The 19,187-nt window shown below is 36.5% G+C and overlaps 3 protein-coding genes across 3 annotated transcripts; 1 reads left to right on the forward strand and 2 right to left on the reverse strand.

Annotated features, from left to right (window-relative positions):
• Nucleotides 1-884: 884 nt before the first annotated feature.
• LOC110682833 (putative nuclease HARBI1) lies at nt 885-2,248 on the reverse strand. The gene is made up of 2 exons (XM_021859177.1): nt 2,019-2,248; nt 885-1,884 (listed from the first exon to the last, which is right to left on the reverse strand). The coding sequence occupies exons 1-2, from the start codon at nt 2,246-2,248 to the stop codon at nt 885-887; spliced, it is 1,230 nt and encodes a 409-aa protein (XP_021714869.1).
• Nucleotides 2,249-5,285: 3,037 nt separating this feature from the next.
• Nucleotides 5,286-7,808, forward strand: LOC110682759. The gene is made up of 2 exons (XM_021859087.1): nt 5,286-6,559; nt 7,211-7,808. The coding sequence occupies exons 1-2, from the start codon at nt 6,116-6,118 to the stop codon at nt 7,325-7,327; spliced, it is 561 nt and encodes a 186-aa protein (XP_021714779.1). The 5' UTR covers nt 5,286-6,115; the 3' UTR covers nt 7,328-7,808.
• Nucleotides 7,809-9,273: 1,465 nt separating this feature from the next.
• On the reverse strand, nt 9,274-12,414 carry LOC110682757 (protein FAR1-RELATED SEQUENCE 4-like). The gene is made up of 2 exons (XM_021859086.1): nt 11,154-12,414; nt 9,274-10,645 (listed from the first exon to the last, which is right to left on the reverse strand). Exon 2 carries the CDS (start codon nt 10,607-10,609, stop codon nt 9,320-9,322), a length of 1,290 nt encoding a protein of 429 aa, XP_021714778.1. The 5' UTR covers nt 10,610-10,645; nt 11,154-12,414; the 3' UTR covers nt 9,274-9,319.
• Nucleotides 12,415-19,187: the final 6,773 nt, after the last annotated feature.

Consider the following 19,187-nt stretch of genomic DNA (forward strand, 5'->3'; position numbering starts at 1 on the left):
AAATTGGGTTGGGGTTTTGGGTCAAGTAATTTAAGAAGGTGAGGAGGAATGGCGTGATAATTCTGGAGGTACCACTTGATTGCATTTTGGAAACTGGTCGGCAGGGGGTGGCAATCACGGATGCTTGGGAGGTAGGCAGGTTGAACCACACTATCCGCGCCGCATGTTTTCATCTTCAAGTTTCGCAGCGGGTATGATAAATTTTGAGGCATTAGGATAAAGCTAGAAATAGTTTCATTCAAAACAGTCTGCTATCGGCTAGAATTTGAGACACCGGTGTGGAGGTATGTTGTTGTTTTGTTTATGTCCAGCTCATAGTCAACATCACCTCCACCGGGAGGTCTGAAAAAGCAGATGATGGGGTTACGACGAACTTTTAAGGAAAAGGGGCAAAGCTAAGAGCATCATTATTGGTGAACACAAAAAAATGGTTCATGGGTCACTATCACCATTTCTCTCTCATCCACATCAACCCAACAAACCATTTACAATATTCACTCTTAACAATGAACACTAAACAATGGTTCATCATCAATATTCCCTACCCCACCTTATTTTATTTTTGTAAATATAATCTTTTTTGTTTCATAATTATAATTTATTAACCCGATGTCAATGCAATTAATTGACGTATTTAATATTTTAATCGTGATTACTAATTAAGAAATTATCGCATTTTTTTATCAGCTTTTTAAAAAACTAATTCTTGTGATTAATATTTTTTAAACAACAACGCAGCTAATTTTAATTAACAAAAAAAAAAAAGAGGTACAAATCGTGATTACAGTTCTACAACTATAATCTAGTACATTTTATTTAAAAAAAAAAAAACAACTACACATCGTTTTGTAAGATGTCCTTAGGGATAACCATTTGTTGTAAACCTAGTTGCCTAAGTTTTCGTTGTTACCAAATTTATTCCATATATGTTCGACCAAGTCGTTTTTTAGCTGCAAATGAGTCTGTTGATCCTCAATCTCTGTTCTACGAGACAAGTATAAGCTGATATCCACAATACGATCAGTACGGTACTCAGTAGTGTCCTCATTAGCGTTGCCTCCAGCATTCATAAACTCATTGGTATTAACGTTATTTTGATACGTCTCTCGTTCATCTTCAACGATCATATTATGTATTATAATGCAGGCGATCATGATATTGTGGAGTATGTCGGTATCCCACGCCAAAGACGGCTTTTTAATAATGGCAAAACGAGCTTGAAGGACCCCAAATGCGCGTTCAACGTCTTTCCTTGCAGCTTCCTGGTGTTTTGCGAATAAACGATCCTGACGAGTTTGTGGACTCGTAATGGATTTCACAAAAGAAGCCCATCTAGGGTAGATTCCATCAGTAAGATAATACCCATTCGTATAATGATGACCATTGACTACGAAGTTCACAGGAGGTGTTCGACCCTCTAAGACGTCTTCGAACACAGGGGATCGATGAAGCACATTAATATCGTTGGAGCTACCTGGCATCCCAAAGAACGAATGCCATATCCATAGATCTCTGTCCGCAACTGCCTCCAGTACGAGAGTTGCAACTCCTTCTCTTCCTTGATACTGCCCCTTCCATGCGTGTGGACAATTCTTCCACTCCCAGTGCATACAATCAATGCTGCCTATCATGCCAGGAAATCCACGTTCTTCCCCAATACGTAGCAATCTTTCCATATCTGCGATGTTTGGACGGCGTAGGTACTGATCACCGAACAGGTTGATGACACCTTCTGTAAACTTTTGGAGTGTCAATCGTGAAGTTGCCTCACTTATACGGACATACTCATCACAAGCGTCTGAAGCACACCCGTAAGCTAGTTGTCTAACGGCCGCAGTGCACTTTTGAAGTGGAGACAAACCAAGACGACCTGCCGCATCTCGCCTTTGTTGAACCAGGGGTCATGTTGGGTCACTGCGTTGAGAAGGCGCTCAAACACATGTTTACACATTCGAAACCGGCGCCGGAACAAGGAACTTGGATAAACTGGGACTTCCGCGAAATAGTCATTGTATAACCGTGCATGACCTTCTTCGCGTCCCCTATCCTTTCGGGGCTCAGTAGATTTGCGTCGGCGTTGCTGAGTGGCAGCTTGAATAATTGGTGGAATGTACTCATGCATTACGTGTTGTATCATAAGACACACTTCATTACGTTGTTGAACTCTAAGCTCCCTTCCCTCATCATCCGAGTTAGATGAAGATGAAGAGGAATCGGTTGAGCTTTCGTTTAAACTGTTTGAATTCATTTTGTACGTAAGAAATGTAAGATAGAGTGAGGTTTGCTAATAGTAACTGCAAACGATTTATGTGTTTGTGTGTAAAAAAAAATGAAAGAATGGTGTTTATTTATAGTGAACTAATTTGTAATTCTTCTTCAGAAATAACTGAATATAAAGAGACAAAGATCACATGGGCTATGACAAACAATGAATTACATGGATGGATGTGGGAAATTTGAACTGCTTTGAGAAAAATTAAAATTTTGAGGGAAATTTGGTGGATTATTTGGGAAACTTGACTGGGGTATTTGAGGATAAACTCCAGAAAAATTATGGGGAATATTTGTGGGTGTTTGTGAAAAATTTGGGTGAATTGGAGGAAAATTGGCTTGATTCGGGATCATATTTTGACCCAAATTTTTTTTCTTCTTTCTATTTGTTTTGGGGTTGGTATTAGCATCCATAATTATAATTTATATTTGGAAAAAATAAAAATTTAATAATAATAATAATAATAATAACAATAATAATAAAAATAATAATAACGATAATAATAATAATAATAATAACGATAATAATAATAATAATAATAATAACGATAATAATAATAATAATAATAACGATAATAATAAAAATAATAATAATAATAACGATAATAATAAAAATAATAGTAACGATAATAATAATATTAATGATAATAATTAAAAATAATAATAACAATAATAATATTAATATTGGTATAAATAATAATAATATTGGTAATTATAGAGGGGATTTTTGAAGAGAAAAATATAGTAGAAAAAAATGAATTTTCAAAGTTGAAAAAAGTATATCAATATAGGTGTCTATTTATAGAGGGGAAAAAAATAGAGTCGTTGGTAATTTTTTTTTTTTTTTTGATTTGTATTTTGTAAAATATATCCGTTGTAAAATTACAACGGATATATTTAAAACAGTACACACGTGTCAAGCAGCGGCTGGGCCAAGTGGCGCGCTCCCAGCCGCTGATTTCTATTTTTTTTTTCTGACCTTTAACAGCAAAACGACGTCGTTTTGCATGAATATCAGTCCAAAATATTGGTGGGGCCCACAGAATTCATGCAAGTGCTTGCTCCTGCAATCGAACCCATGACCACTCAACATGAACAATTAAAGAGTTTGCCATTAAGCCACCACCTTATTTGTTCACTCATTGTGAACTATTAAAATGTTCACCCTTAAAGATGCTCTAATAGTGTGATTGAAAGTTTTTTTTAAAAAAAACGCAGGGATGATTCCTGGCCGTAAAACGTGGGAATCAATACAATCCTAGATAATCACGTATATCGAAATCGTCAGAATTTGCAATTTCGGACAATTTTTAATCTTAAAAAGAAAATTAAACATTGACAAAATTAAATTTAAAGAAATAAAAATTTTATAAATGTCAAAATTATTGTTACACTGTTTAATTTTTAATAAAGAGTTTTATATTGTGCATAAGGGCGTTTAGGGTCTTAGAATTTAATACTATTTGAATTTTCCTAATTATTGTCCTTTAATTAAGTATTAATAAGTTTTAATTAATTCATTATGTGTACATAGCAAATAGATAAATTTTGTTTCAAAGTTTTCAATTCATCCCATCTAAATAATGCCATTTTTTTTCAAAAAAGAAAATTATAAATTAATACCATATATGATTTCTGATACTTGAACACGTATAATAATGCCATATAGATCATACATTTGTAGAAGTAAAACCAAGGTTTTAACAAATGACTAATATTACCTTAAAATACGTACAGGCATTAGGGCTTGTTCTCTTTTGGTTTTTAAAGGTTATAGTCGGGTGCAACTCACCACATCGGTACAATTACGTCCCATTTATGTTGTTGTGTTAATTAGCTTCACTCTTGGTTGGGGTATCGAAAAATCAATATAACGGATTAGCAATAATATTCCCATTACATCTTTCCAATTTTATTACCCACCAAAATGGAATCTGAATAAAAATTCATCTGGATGAAAACACAGTTAAAGTAAATGTAAACGCTAGTCGCTTTGGGTGTTGCACAGTTTTAGGGTTGAAGGGTTTAGTGGGGTTACAAGGGTATGGGATCGTTAGGGTTTAGGGATTATTAGGGTTGAGTTTCGAGGGTTTAGGGTATGGAAGGTTTAGTGTTCAGAATGGTTTAGGGTTTAGAATGGTTATATGGGCTTTCCGTACTCATTTGGTTTTATTGGACTAGAAACTAAAAGATATATGGGGGTGGGAATACAGCAAAAAAAGAAAGAGTACAGTTAAAATAAACAATTAGATGAAAAGGGGGATAGTAAAATGGGGGAGTGTGAGGTTGACAAGACAATTCAAAGCTAATAGCCTAATAGGGTTAATGCATTTGTCTTGTCATAAAATACTAGGGTGTAGTAGTTGTAATAATTGAATAGGAAAAGTTGTACAATTTGCGTGGAAACCAAAAAATATTTTGGAGCAAAGTATAAGATCTTTTAACGTAGCAGTTGTGTACGAGTAACTAGAGTACAGTTAAAAACGACGGGTGCCGTGAAAAATGAAACCACTACTGATTAACTGTAACATGACCATGTGAAGTCGTACTTGACCGAAAGTGAAACAGAAGTTGCAATGAACCTAGAACTTACCCGGCGTCTATTATTAAAAATATATTAGTTCATTAGAGTAATTGTCACTCTGATTTATTTTAATTTTCACTCTGAAATTCGGGTCGAAAAAATACAAATACGGTTAACTATGGTTTTAACTTGATAAATTTAGAAAGAATATGATTACGTTGAATCCAATTCTCATCATTTGAATCCATTTTGGGATATATAAGTTAAGGTCATTTTTAGAGCCCGGGCGATGCCCCGGGTTATTACTTGGTTGTTACTTACTTAGGGCTGTAAAATAATATACTTTGTAATTAATAATTCGATTTTTAATAATTAAATATATTTTAAATCATGAAACTATTCGATTTTTATTTATTTATTTGGTTATTTTATATTTTTATTTCTGAAAATATACATTGTAATTTTGGTTATTTTATTTTTTTTATTTTTTTTATTTTTGTTTTTGTGTGTTAACAGTAATCTTGAAAATATTCTATATTCAAAAGAATACATAAAAATTAACTTATTTTTGTGGTGAAAAAATTATTTTTAAATTGAGAGGTTGCGTGTTTTGTATTTAAGTCTTATTAGAGCATTTTTTTTAATTACAAGTCCATGGCATGGCGTAAAGATTACTTTACGTTCTTACCAACACCTTGTACATGGCATGGCGTAATGTACATGGCATGGACGTTCTTACCAACACTTTATATATTAGTAAAGATGTTACCTAAGATGTTAACAATGTGTAATTTGGTTATATGCAAATATTATTCAACTATATACTGTTGTACTTAGAAGCATAACCATTACCTTTCTAAATATGCTCCTATATAAAGGTGTGTTATACAGGCTCCCTCACCACCAGCCATCTAAACAAACTACAAACAAAATGCCTTCCTCCTCGAAAGCTGATGTTATCTCCCAAGGAGCTAGTGACAACATGAGTGACGACGCTGCTTCTCCGACCAAATCAAAGGAGAAGATAGAGGGTCTCTCTCCCAATCGGGAAGATAGGGCCAAAATGAAAAAGATCTTATCTGAGAGTGCAGACAAGGGAAAGGTCGTTGCCCTCACCCCTTCTGATGCCATACCCCCAGTTGTTGGTAAGGGAAAACGTAAGTCGCTTGCCTTATCCCTAAGCAAAGGAGACAAGGGCAAGGGAAAGGCTGGAGAAGGGTTCTGCAAAGATAAGAAAGGGAAGGGGGTAATGTCAGCCAAAAAGGCGAGAAGGTCAGCCAGAAAGAAAAGGAAGCTGGAGTCGAAAATGCTTCTTCAAGCATGTTTGGTGAGGGTGAGGTGCATCCTTACTATCGGAAAGAGGTGATGAATCCTTGTGTGAAAAGCAAGCTGCTGGCTCAACTGAGGACGTTTTTTGGCCACAGGAATGATGAATCCTCTGCTAGTGACTCCTCCAGCTGCACTGAAGATGAATCTGTAGGGAAACCCACCATGGGAGAGTCCTCTAATGCAGGCAATGGGAATGCTGGTGAAGAGTTTGGGGTGATTGTGAGGAGCTTATCACCTGGAGACATAGGTGTGATGTACACTATCACCATTGATCAAACCTTTGATCATATCTACAACGACTATGCTGCTAGACTTGGTTGCCAACCCACATCCTTTTGGTTGACAAAAGAAACAAATGGTTTTCCTGTTGATGCAAAAGACACCGCTCGACAAGCTTCAATTAGGAATGGATCAATTTTAATCTCCAATGGGAAGGTACTTGTGTTCTTATGTAACATTGATTGTTTATAACTCCACTCATGTCACTAAATTAATTTGATGGATGGTGCTTGTGTTGTTATGTAACTTTAATTGTTTGTACTTAGATTTATTAAATCTATTGCATGGATGGTACCGGTTTTAATATATGGCATTTGTAATAATATATAACATGAATTGTGTTAATATAAATTCGTTGGATGAATGGCGCTTGTGTTGTTATGTAACCACAAATAATATAGATCTCTAAATCTTAAATTTTGTAAATTTAATTATAATATTTAATTGTACTGATCTAATTATCCATTTTATTTTTATTATTTTTATTTTTTGAATTTTGTTGTTCTAATTATCTTGTTATAATAAATCTTCATATATTTGACTTCTGATATATTTTGTTTTTAATTTCATTATTTATTATGTTCTTTTTAATTTGTTGATCTCTAAAAGTACATTTTATTATATTACGTTCTTGTTAAGTTTAATGATTTCTAGTTTGGTTCGGGTATGAAAAAAAACTATTTTTCATGATACACTAGGTATATTTGTATTAACTTTATGATAAACTTCGTACATTAAGCTTAACTTTATGATAAACTTGGTATATTTGGCTTAACTTTATGATATTTTGCTTAATTGGTGGTTAAGGATCCCCAAGCCAACATGGATACAACAATGAGGAGGTTCTATCTTGCTGATGTTAGTGGGTCTTCCAGGAAGATGAAGGTCCAAGCACAGCTCCATGTCAGAATCACAAAACTCTAGTATATATCAGAATCCAATAAGTAAGTTAACGCAAACCAAAACCCAAAAATACAAGACTACAAGTTCAAAACCTTACCCCACTAGAGAAATCATCCAACAAAGGATCAGTTTATATCACGAAATCATCACCACAACCTTACTCCAGCAGAGAAATCAGGAATTGTCAAGCTTAATCACAAATCAACTACTAGATTTTACTAATATTACTACTACATATTCCTACATATTACTACTTGATATTACAAACAACATACATATATAGCACAATATTCGCAGATTTGTTTTAAGGGTGGAGTACTACTATATGGTTAACCTCAAAAAGCTTCAGAACTCCCTTTGGTCCATTCCATGCTGTTCGAGTCCAGCACCAAGTCAGCATCATCATCAAGGCTTACACTATCACCATATTGGGTGTTGCATACATCAGCATCATCGGCACTACCATATTGGGTGCTGCATACATCAGCCTCACTGATATCCATGTCCTGGTTTGTATAATTAAACAGACACACATTAGAGTTTTAGACCTGCTTAATGAACAAATTGTTGCAACATCAGAAGAAATATACATGCAACTCATCATTTTGCTTCGCCCCCTGTTAAACAAAGTCAAAAGTAATTGAGTTCACATCAAACAACATAGGCACATAAGCTTCCTAAACCATAGTCCCCTGACTTAGAACTTACCTTGGTTTTCCTGGTCTTAGCTGGTTTATAACCTGTCTCAAAATATGATTTATTCCTAAAACATTTAGGCTTGCCCCGAGCTCGCTTCTTGATTGGCGGATCTAAAATTGTTGCTTGTTGATTAGAGGAAGATGGTTGACATGAACTGTTGGACCCTATCTCTGACTGGGGTGGAGGTTCAGTAGACGGAGGGTTTATTGTAGCAATTAACTCCATGTATTTCTTTCTGCTCTCCTTGACTTTGATATGGAGTTTAGATAATGCTTTCACGACTATTTCCACTGTATCATCATCAGCAACTGCAGCATCATCACATATTGGCTCAAATACATTCATCATGTTGTTGAACTTCTTAACTTCTGGGGCCTGCGTGGGATCATGGTACGCAACCCTCACTCTAGTGTGCTTCCTAACAATATCTTTACGCCACCTATCGACAATGTATCTGTCGGGAATCTTTTCCACCTTGTTCTTATCCAACACACGTATGCAGTGCTTGCATAGGATGCCATGGGTTTCAAACCTCCTACAGTCACATGAAACCTCCTTTGTCACATGATTGAACAAGACAGAGTAGTTACGACGTCGATTAGTGATTACTTCCTCGCTTTCACCTTCCGGTACAATCCGCACCCTATCATCAATCACATACCAAATCGTACTTTCATCAATGACAGTTACCTCACCATCATAACAGTACATCATTCGGGTAAGTTCTTTTTGAATTTCCTGAAACTTAGCATCGGTATATAACTTCTGAAACAATTCTCATGTTTGAAACCACTCACAAGGCGTCTGATGTATTTGGTAGCCTTCGTATCTGCTTCATTCTTGTCTGAAACCCTCTTCATCATTGCCCTTGTGTAACGTACAGGGAATTCACACAACCTAGTTTTCCGATTTACAAAACCATCAAAGAAACTGTTTATGCTCTCCACTCGTTGCGTGGTTTTCATCCCCGCCCAGAAATTCTCCCGCCCAGAGACATTAAAAACTGTTTATGCTCTCCACATATGTCTCTCCTTGGACAAGCCATCCAACACTCATTCTTTTCCAACTTTTATTTTTTAATGCACTCGTGCCACCTTCTTTCAAACTCTTCCACAGTAAAACTCTCATATATTATGGTCTTCAAGGGGCTCTTGAACTCTTTGTACCTATTGTAACACATAATTTCATTATAACAACACCACAAGTTTGAAATGCAAGCATTGAGTAAATCAAAACTCAAAACAACCACGAACACACAATGACAGCCAATAATTTAAAGTTGAACAATAAACAAACAGCAAAACAACCAATCACTCACTTGTCGCACTTTCCTAGTTTGTCACCAAACTTCCTGACAATATGCCATATACACCAACGACGCTTGGAACTGGGCATTGTTTGTACCAAGGCCTTCCTCATGGATGCTGCTTGATCAGTCAGAATAGCTAGTGGAGTTTTGTTGCCCATGGAAGCAAGCCACTGCCGAAAAACCCATGTGTATGTTTCAGCTTCTTCTCGTGAAACTAGTGCACAGCCCAATAGGAAGGACTGCCCGTGATGATTCACACCCACGAAATTCGCAAATGGAAGTTCGTATCGATTTGTTAAATAGGCAGCATCAAAGCAGACTACATCCCCAAAATACTCATATGCAGCCCGACTCCTAGCATCCACCCATAAAACATCCTTCAACCGATCATATTGGTCTAATCGGTGACAATGGTAAAAATTCTGATTGTCCGCTTGCATCCGGTCAAAATAAGCCATCATGGCTATCGCATCACCACCCTCCATTTTCAGTCTCGTAGCTTTATAAACCTCGTGTTCCATGTCCTTCAAAGAAGGCAACACCTCCTTCGTATGTGACAGACCATTACGAATTTTGGAAACAGGTAAACCCTCTTCATAAAAATTAATCAGAGTCTTTCTCACATTTGAGGTGTAGTTCTTCATCCTATATTCTTTAACCAACACTGCATCACTGGGATTTTGGTCATGATTGTGCTCATTAAAAACCTTCCTTAACTCCCACTCCCCATCTTCATTAACCTCGGCATATATCATAACAAGGGAGTAACATTTCTTTGACTTTATCTTGCCTTGAGCATGCTCTTGCACTCCTATGACTCCATTAACTTTACCTTTACACCCGGCAACATCCATCTCCTTTGCCCTCTTCTTCGCCTCCCTTTGAGCCCTCATGTTAGGGGCACCCCAACACTCACACCTCCATGTAATGCACTTACGCTCATTGGTAACTTTAGATTTCGTTCCTTGCACCCTCGTAACCCCAAACCCCTCCTGCTCATCATACTTTTTGTAATAAATCTCTATATCCTCCCATGTTTTGAAAACCATGCCAACTTTAGGGGATTCAACAACAGAACCTGGACTGCTCCTATTAGTTGAAACTATTGTTTCTATAGTCTGCATTGTATGAATGGGAGAACGATATTCAACAACTTTAGCACATTGTTCTTTGCGGATGGGGGACATTAGAGGCATAAGATCAATGTCATCCATGTCATCTGCATAGTCAGACCAACACCCCTCACCACCCACGTTATCACAGTCAGAAGCCAAAGCATCACAATCGCCATCCATAATATAAAAAATGGTCAATAATTAATAGTTAGTTACCTGTATCACAACATTAAGATTATACATTAACACTGATAAATATAACTAGTAAACCAACTTTTTTACATTAAAATTGCAATACATTTTACAGAATATAACTAGTAATCTATTTGAAATCATAAAAACTACGATATGCTAAGGTTAATAAGTAAAGGCAAGATAATCTAAATTGGTGAATTCCCCACTATTTGAAATGGACTCAATTAAACAATTCAATTAAAGCTAATATGTCCACAACAAATCACTCAACTAAACCATTTAACTTAGCATTACATATACAGAATACCACACGTCAATTTTGCAAAGCTAAACCAGCACTACTCAGGGAAATTAAACTTGACTTCCCTCTCTTACAAGATTACTAGTTCTAGTAAAGCTAATTCGTCGAAATAAAATCCCTCAAACCCTGAAGTTTAAAAGATCACTGTAACAAAATAATTTAACCCAACACTATAACAGGTATCAACAACAAAGAACAACCACTGCACGAATCGACGAGATAAATTACCTCAATTTGATTCAAGAATTTTAATGGCATTCACGATCGATCTAGCTGTTAATGTTGATTCTCATTTGCTTTCTCCTTCATTGTTTAATTTCGAGCTCTTTTTCCATTATTCTCTCTCTTCTCTCTTCTAACAAAGTTACACAATCCACTTTCTCTCTCATGGTAAAAAGTTAACGCTCAATATTGACGGAGCTGTTTTTTCCGTTTCACATATTGTTAACTCCGCATCCAACCAAAAACGTCTGCTATAGCTGGTATATTTGCAGATGGCCTTTTTTTAACAATTGTTTACGGATTTCAAGGCTCGGTATTTACGCTATTGCCATTTGATTTACGAATTTCGTTTATCACTTTGAGTAACCGGGGCCCCTCGCCCGTATTGGCCTCTATTCGATTTTTATAGCGACATGTATTAGTTGTAACCTATAATACATACAAATAATATATTCAATTCGCTCTAATCTAATTAATCTAAGTTGGTTGAATATTTGGTGCATACATAAATCTAATAATTGTGATCACTTGAATTTAGCAATAAGATTATTGGGAACTTAATAAACTGGTTGTCCAAATTAAATTTTCTTATTAAGCGTGATTTTCAAGTATAGGTTTTGATTAAACATGAAATATAGGTGATCATTTCAAATAGAAGAAGTCAAATAAGCATAGGCATGCATAAATATAGAAAGTAATTAGACGATAATATTAAAAACATCAAATTAAAGCATCCTAAAGATAATGCTACATAATCATAAAAATGACATTAAGCATAGTAATAACATGTATGATTAATATAAAGCCTAAACATGACGCAAATAATTAAAAACAATGTTTCTAAACATGATGCTAGCAAGAATAAATATCGTAAAATTAAATAAATGGAGGGAATAATAATTCAATCTACTGACTTTGATTGCGAAACCTTGCAACTACAACATGAGTAAATCGTCAGTACTAGTAAACTTAAATTTAATACATAAATCAAAAGCAAATTAAACTAAATTAGATTAAATAAAATCAAATCAAGCTAGATTTGAAACTCTTTGGGTTTATAATCAACCTTTCATGCCGTGGACCACCAAAGGAACTTCAAGTTAAGTATGATGTCTAGGAGCTCTTGAAGAAAGAATTGTGAAAGATTTCAAAACATGGATGAAGATTAAAAGAATAAGAGCATTAGAGAAAAGGTGAGCAGAAACTGATGCTCGTAACCTTGAAAGGCTACAATATTTATTGGAGTACAAGGGGAAAAAGATAGAAAATTGCCGCCAAAGTACGGAAACCATCACGTCATGTCGGATTTTAGCACGACGTGAAACTAGCACTACATGACGAAAACGTCGCGTTGTGCCAAGCCTAGGTGTGATGCGCCAAAACGCAAAATTTTAGATTTATCTAATTTATCCTTCTAAGCGTTTTGATGTACAAAGTAGTAAATTATATGTTTTAAATGGTTTTTGTACGTTTTATGAATTCTATAAATTTGTTTTAAACTTGCGTTGTTTTTGTAAATTGGACTATTAATAAATTGGGCTTAAAAAGAATTAAGAATAAATGCTTGGACTTTAAATAAAAATAAAATGTGGGCTGAAAAAGTAAAATGGAATGGGTTTAGGACCTGTTCTCTTCAGCTTAATTTCAGTTTAGTTCAGTTTAGCTCAGTTTAGTTCAGTTCCTAACTCTCTTGGAAAACAAGCCATTTCCGACGGAAAAATTCTGTCACAAACACCTTGAATCATGTCGGAAACACCTTAAATCTTATCGAAAACCCTTTTCTGAAAACGGTCGTCGGAAAAGATTTTGTAGGAAAAACGACCTTTTTCGACGGAATTCTTTATGGAAAAGAGTTTCCGTCCCCGGAAAAGTCCGTCGGAAATTTCCGACCAACATAATTCCGCCGAAAATTTCCGAAGAAAACTGACTTAATGAATTTTAAAAACACGCTGCACCGTCACTGACATGGCGTATCACCATCTACAACCCAACATTAGACCACCACCGCCACTAACCCCCACATCAGATCACCACTAGCCCCTAACTAACCCTAACCCTAAGCCTATATCTAAACTATCCCCAGCTTAACCTTAAACCCACCCAAGCCTACAGCCACCGCAAACCCAGCGCCACCCACCACACGCACACACATCAGCCACCCACCACCACCACCTAACCCTAACCTAGACCCACCTAACCCAAACCCTGACCGAACCTTAACCAAAACCCCACCAAACCTAAACCCAAATCCACTAACGTTAAACACCCATAAATTAACCCAAACCTGACCAAACCCACACCCAAACCCACCCACCTAAAACCATCAATAAGAACGACCAAACCAACCACAATACATACAAAAAATTAATTAAAAAAATGAAACAAAAATTAAAAACATTAAAACGTAGCTTAAAAATCAAATTAACTTCAAATTTCACCTCGAAATTGGTTTAATAAGGCCAAATTCGACCATAAACTCTAGATCTAGCATTTTCATGGTCGAATTTAACCTTAAAAACCATTAATTTGTTTTACACCATCACCGTTATCGGCTTAAACCCACCACCAGAGAAAGAGAGGTGTGAGAAAAACTAAAAAAGAGGAGAGGAGAGGAGAAGGGCATGGGAAAGAATTAGAGAAGGGAAGGGACGTGAGAAGAGAAGAGGGAAGATGAGAGGAAGATAGGAGAGGAGAAAGAAAGACAAGAGAGGCGGAGAGAGAGAAATGAGAAATGAAAGGGGGGAGGGGAAGGGCGCTGTACGGTTTTGGGGGTTTTTTTTAACCATAATTCCGTCAGAAGTTTTCGATGGAATTAATTTCCGTCGGAAAATATAAAACTTTCGACGAATTTTCCATTGGAAATAAATAATTTTCTGCCATTAAAATTTCGTATGAAATTTTCGACAGATGTTTGATGGAAATAAAAACCGTTGGAAATTTTGTATTTTCCGACGGATTTTCGTGTTTGTCGGATCAGTTTCGTCAGAATTTGACTATTTTGTAGTAATGCAATTTTTTTTCTCTCTTAAACATTTCAGTTTAGCTCAGTTAAGTTCAGCTCAATTAAGTAAATAAGAACAGTTAAGTTCAGCTCAATTCAGTAAATCAAAACAGGCCCTTAGAAATAAAATTATGTACTCCTTAATCTTGACGCTCTACCTTAACCAATTGACTATGATATCTTTCATTCATTATCAGGTTTCAATTCAAGAGACATTTTTAAGTATATACACCATGTAATTGCCCGGATATGAATCAATTGATTCCATGTAATTGGCAAATAGAAATACAAATCCCAACTCCATTTACCCCTATATCCTTCACAACTGCTTTAACTATTTCTCAAACAATCCACCAGGTATGTTTGGTCATTAATTTGGTCATTTAGAAACTGGTCAATGATACAACCGTAAACTACAAGGATTTTGACACTATCAAAACCTAGATAAGAATACAATAATAAGATAAGCATGAAGCATAATAATAAGGGTTTTCATGCCCTCGTTGCAACCATGTTCATTCGACACAGTGGTGCAATTCCATAATAATTTTGCATCCTAAATACCTCATGACCCTCACTTGTTTTATTTTTTTATAATCTAGATGAATGGACCAACAACAAAAGCAACAATATTAAAACACAAATTCTCCGAAAACAGTGGGTATACGTTAATTTATTGTAAGGCGTGTTAAAATAATCATAAAAGTATTTAAAGTTACCCTGTATATATATTACAAAAGTTATTATATTTCTAATAATAAATTTTATAGATTTTCACCAAATGCCGCTTAGTTATTATTTTATTCATCATATACCCATGAAAATTTTCAAATTCACCATATACTTATGACTTTCACAAAAATGTCATCAAATTCCCAAATAACTAACGGACTTAAACTCCTTTAGTCATTAAGACTAATTATGCCACATGGCATATTCTAATTGGTCCGGTTTTATTATAATTTTATTTAACAAAAAAAAAACAAATTAAAAAAAAATCAAACCCCCAGCCACTTTCCCCAACACTCCGCCACTCCTATTCCAGCCCAGCCCTTTTCCCCTGCCCCCACCGGCGACCAACGTCTTCTCGGCACTGGTGGCCACCCTCCCTCTCCCCTTATCCCAAGCCTTCATCTCCCACTACTAAATTTATTCCAAATTGCGACCATTTATCTACGACCGTCATAAATACAGTCGCAAAAGTTGCAATCTACGACCTTTTAAAAGTCGGTCGCAATATTGAGACCGTTTTATAAGCGCCTACATAATTGCGACTATTTTTGGCCAAAAAACGGACGCAAGAGTATTTGAAATTTTTTTTTAAAAAAAATACATGTCTAAAATAATTGTAAATGAAAAATAACCTATTACGACCGTTAAAAGCTGTCGCAAAATTGCGACAGTTTTAAACGGTCGCAATTTTGCCACCGCTTTTGACGGTCATAATACCGTTATTTTTTTTAAAAGGGTATTTAAGGGTGCCCAACTCACATTAACCCTAACATTCATTCTCACGCCGCTACATCTCCTATTTCCTTTCTCTTTTATTTCTCTCTCTTCTCTTTCATCCTCCCTTTTTTTTCTGAACGTCGCTACAGGCCTACAACTCTTTCCTTTCACTTTTCTTTCTCTCTCTTCTCTTTCCTCCTCCCTCTGTTTTCTCATGCCACCCTTTCTCTTTTTTATTCCTCTATTCTATCTCTTACATACCACCGGCATCTACTTCACTCACACTTTCTTTGTTCCTTTTCGAATTTTGGTCCATGGGTCTGAGCAACGAACAAATAAATTTTAGTGTGCATGGTCGAATTCCACCATGAAAATTCCAGATTTGAAGTTTTCACAGTCGAATTTGACCATATAAATCGAAAGAGGATGAAATATTTGTAAAGGTATGTTGATTTTTAGGATATTTGGGTTTTTTTTTTTCGAATTTCCATGTTTGGTTTTTGTTTGATTTTCCATGTTGGGTTTTTGTTTGATTTTTATTTCTCTTAATTTTTCTTTTATTTCTGATGTATAAGTTTTGTTCATTTTGGGTTTGATGTTTTTGAAAATTTGTTTAATTTTTGTGATTTTTTCATTCGTTTTTTTTGTTAATTTTTTTATTATTTTATTTCGCTATTTTGTTTGATTTTTTTGTTTGATTTTTGTTTATTTTGGGTTTGATATTCATATTAATTTTTGGTTTTATGTTTAATTTTACAATTTTGTTGGTTTAGTTTCATGGGTTATTTTTTTAATAAATTAATTTTTTTGGGTTAAAGGTGATTTAGGGTTGCTAGTGGTGGTGGGTGGAGATTGTTTAAGGTGTGCGGTGGTGGTGGTGGGTGGAGTTGGTTTGGATGGGAATTTCAGTGGAGCTAGGTGAAGTATGTAGGCTAGAATGGCCTATGATAGGCTAGAATGGCCTACGATAGGCTAGAATGGCCTTTCATCAAGTTTTGTCTTCTAAACTCTGGATTTGATGGAGGCTCTGTGGAGTTGATTATGAACTGTGTCTCAAATCCTTCTTTCCAAGTCCTGGTAAATGGGTCCCCTTCTAAATCTTTCCCTGCCTCTAGAGGAATTAGACAGGGGGACCCTCTCTCCCCTTATCTTTTCATCATTTGCATGAACTATCTGTCCTTCCTTATTGATTCAGCTTGTCAGGATGGATCTTGGAACCCTTTCAGGTTTAGAAATAATAGCACCCCCATTTCTCACCTTCTTTTTGCAGATGACCTCTTGCTTTTTGGTGAAGCCTCCCCTCCCACTCTAAATAGCCTTCAGGACACCCTTGATCTTTTCTGGGCTATGTCTGGCCATTGCATGAATCCTTCCAAGAGTAAAATCTATTTCTCTAAGAATGCCACCCCTTTCACCATTGATCTCTTCAACTCTAGCCTTGGCATTCCTGTTAGTAAGGACCTGGGAACCTATTTGGGTTTTCCTTTGACTGACAAGAGACCTAACAAAAACCAACTTAACCACATCACCCAAAAGATAAGGAACAAACTTAGTAGCTGGAAGGCTAAGCACCTCTCTAAAGCTAGTAGAACTGTCCTAATTAAATCCACCATTTCCTCCATCCCTGCCTACTTATGCAAGCTATCTATCTTCCAAAAAAGATAAATCCTAAATTGACCAGATCTGTGCCCAATTCTTCTAGGGAACATCTCCTTAATCAAAGAAGGTTTCCCTAATTGCCTGGGATAAGATTTGCTGCCCCAAGGAAAAGGGGAGTTTAAATCTTAGACTCTCCTTTTGCAAAACAAAACTGTTATGGCCAAGCTATGCTGGAAGCTTCAAAACTCCTCCAACCTTTCTGCCACACTCATCAGGGAAAATTACAGTCACAAATACCCTGCTATCCCATTTCCCAAGGGATCCCACATCTGGCAGGATGCTGGAAAGGGGTGGGATACCCTAACAACCTTTCCTAATGGTGTGTGGGGACATGGGAACTTTGTAATTTCTAGCTTCATAACTAGACAGGTCTAGGCCCTTTAAGATTCATTGTGGTTGGCCCTTTTCCCTTTGGGGAGGAGGATAGATTGGTTGAATCTGTTATTGATGAGGGGAAAATTGACCAATCCCAATATCCTCTTTCCCAATTCCTTCCTCCAAATGTCATCCTTTTTCTATCCAATCTAACCCTTCCATGCCATGGTCAGGACTTTATTATCTTCTCTGCCTTAGGAAAAGGGGGCTTTTTTGACAGCCAGACTGCCTATGTCCACCTTTGGGACAAGTCCAACCCACAGGCTGCTTTATCTCCCTTTGATAGCTCTTTTTGGAACCTAAGAGTCCCTACTTCAAATAAATTTTTCCTGTGGCTATGCCTTTGGGATAGGCTTCCTACAACTGATCATCTCAACTCAAGGCACATAATACCCTCAGGCTCCTGTTTCTTCTACCCTGGCTTAAGGGAAACGTCCATTCACATATTTAGAGATTGCCCTAGAACCTCTGAAGTTTGGGACCTTATCCATCCTCCCTCTCTCAATCAACACATATCTTCTAAGGACTGTTGGAACTTAAACTTGGGAAATTCTACCCTGCACCCTTTCCTAAACCTCCCCCGGAATAAGTCTTTTGCCCTTATCACTTGGAGACTATGCCTAAGACGGAAAGATTGGATTTTCAATAAAAAATCAATCACGCCAGACATCTAGGTGAGAAATTTAAAGCATTTTGCTTCTAAGCTAACTCTCCTGGGTCTCTCCTCATCCCTCTATCATCCCCCTCTTTTATCCCTCTCCCACCCTCTTCCCATAGGCTCACCATCTATGTTGATGCATCTTTTAAACCTCAATCCATGGAAGTTGGGATTGCCTGTATATGTAGGAGTAAGGAAGGGGACTAGATTAAAGGAATTTCCACTCATACCTCTGCTATCTCTACTCTCATGGAAGAAACTTTAGCCATCATTGCAGTTGTATCATGGATCATGTGGGAGAAATGGGAAGATGTTCAGATAAACTCTTATTGTCTTAGAGTAGTTGAGAGCATTAATAGACAGAATATAAGCTCTGATGATATGGAAAACTATTATGACCTGTGCAGGGACCTAATCTCAGCCGCAGGAACAGGAAGGCTGGTAAAGCACCAAAGGAGATGAGTATGGGAAGCGGATGCGGCGGCCAGACAAGCTGTGTTGGATCTACCACTTGTTTCTAACACCCTCCACTCAGAACTGTCTTTCTCAAATCTTTTGTAATAATTTAGTGGCCTCTTATGGCGCAATCGGATGTATGTAATACTTTTAATGCTACTTTTGGCTCTAGACTCTTAAACTCTAACTGTAATGGTGCTGCTAGGCAGCAATCTTTTGGAGCAGGAAGCTCACCAAACTTTCGACCACCTTGATGGACAAGGTGTTTTGTAACTTGGCTTTTGCCAAGACTACTTTATTTTAATTTATTGTTCTTTCCTGCCAAAAAAAAAGGTGAAGTATGCAGACAGTGGGGCTCATTTTGCCACCGCTAAAAATCGTCGCTAAACTTAATATGGCTGGGCCTATTTTTTTTTTTTTTTTAAAATAATATTTTAGCGAT

The sequence above is a fragment of the Chenopodium quinoa genome, unplaced genomic scaffold (genome assembly GCF_001683475.1).
Source record: "Chenopodium quinoa cultivar QQ74 unplaced genomic scaffold, ASM168347v1, whole genome shotgun sequence".
Classification (NCBI taxonomy): Eukaryota; Viridiplantae; Streptophyta; class Magnoliopsida; order Caryophyllales; family Amaranthaceae; genus Chenopodium; species Chenopodium quinoa.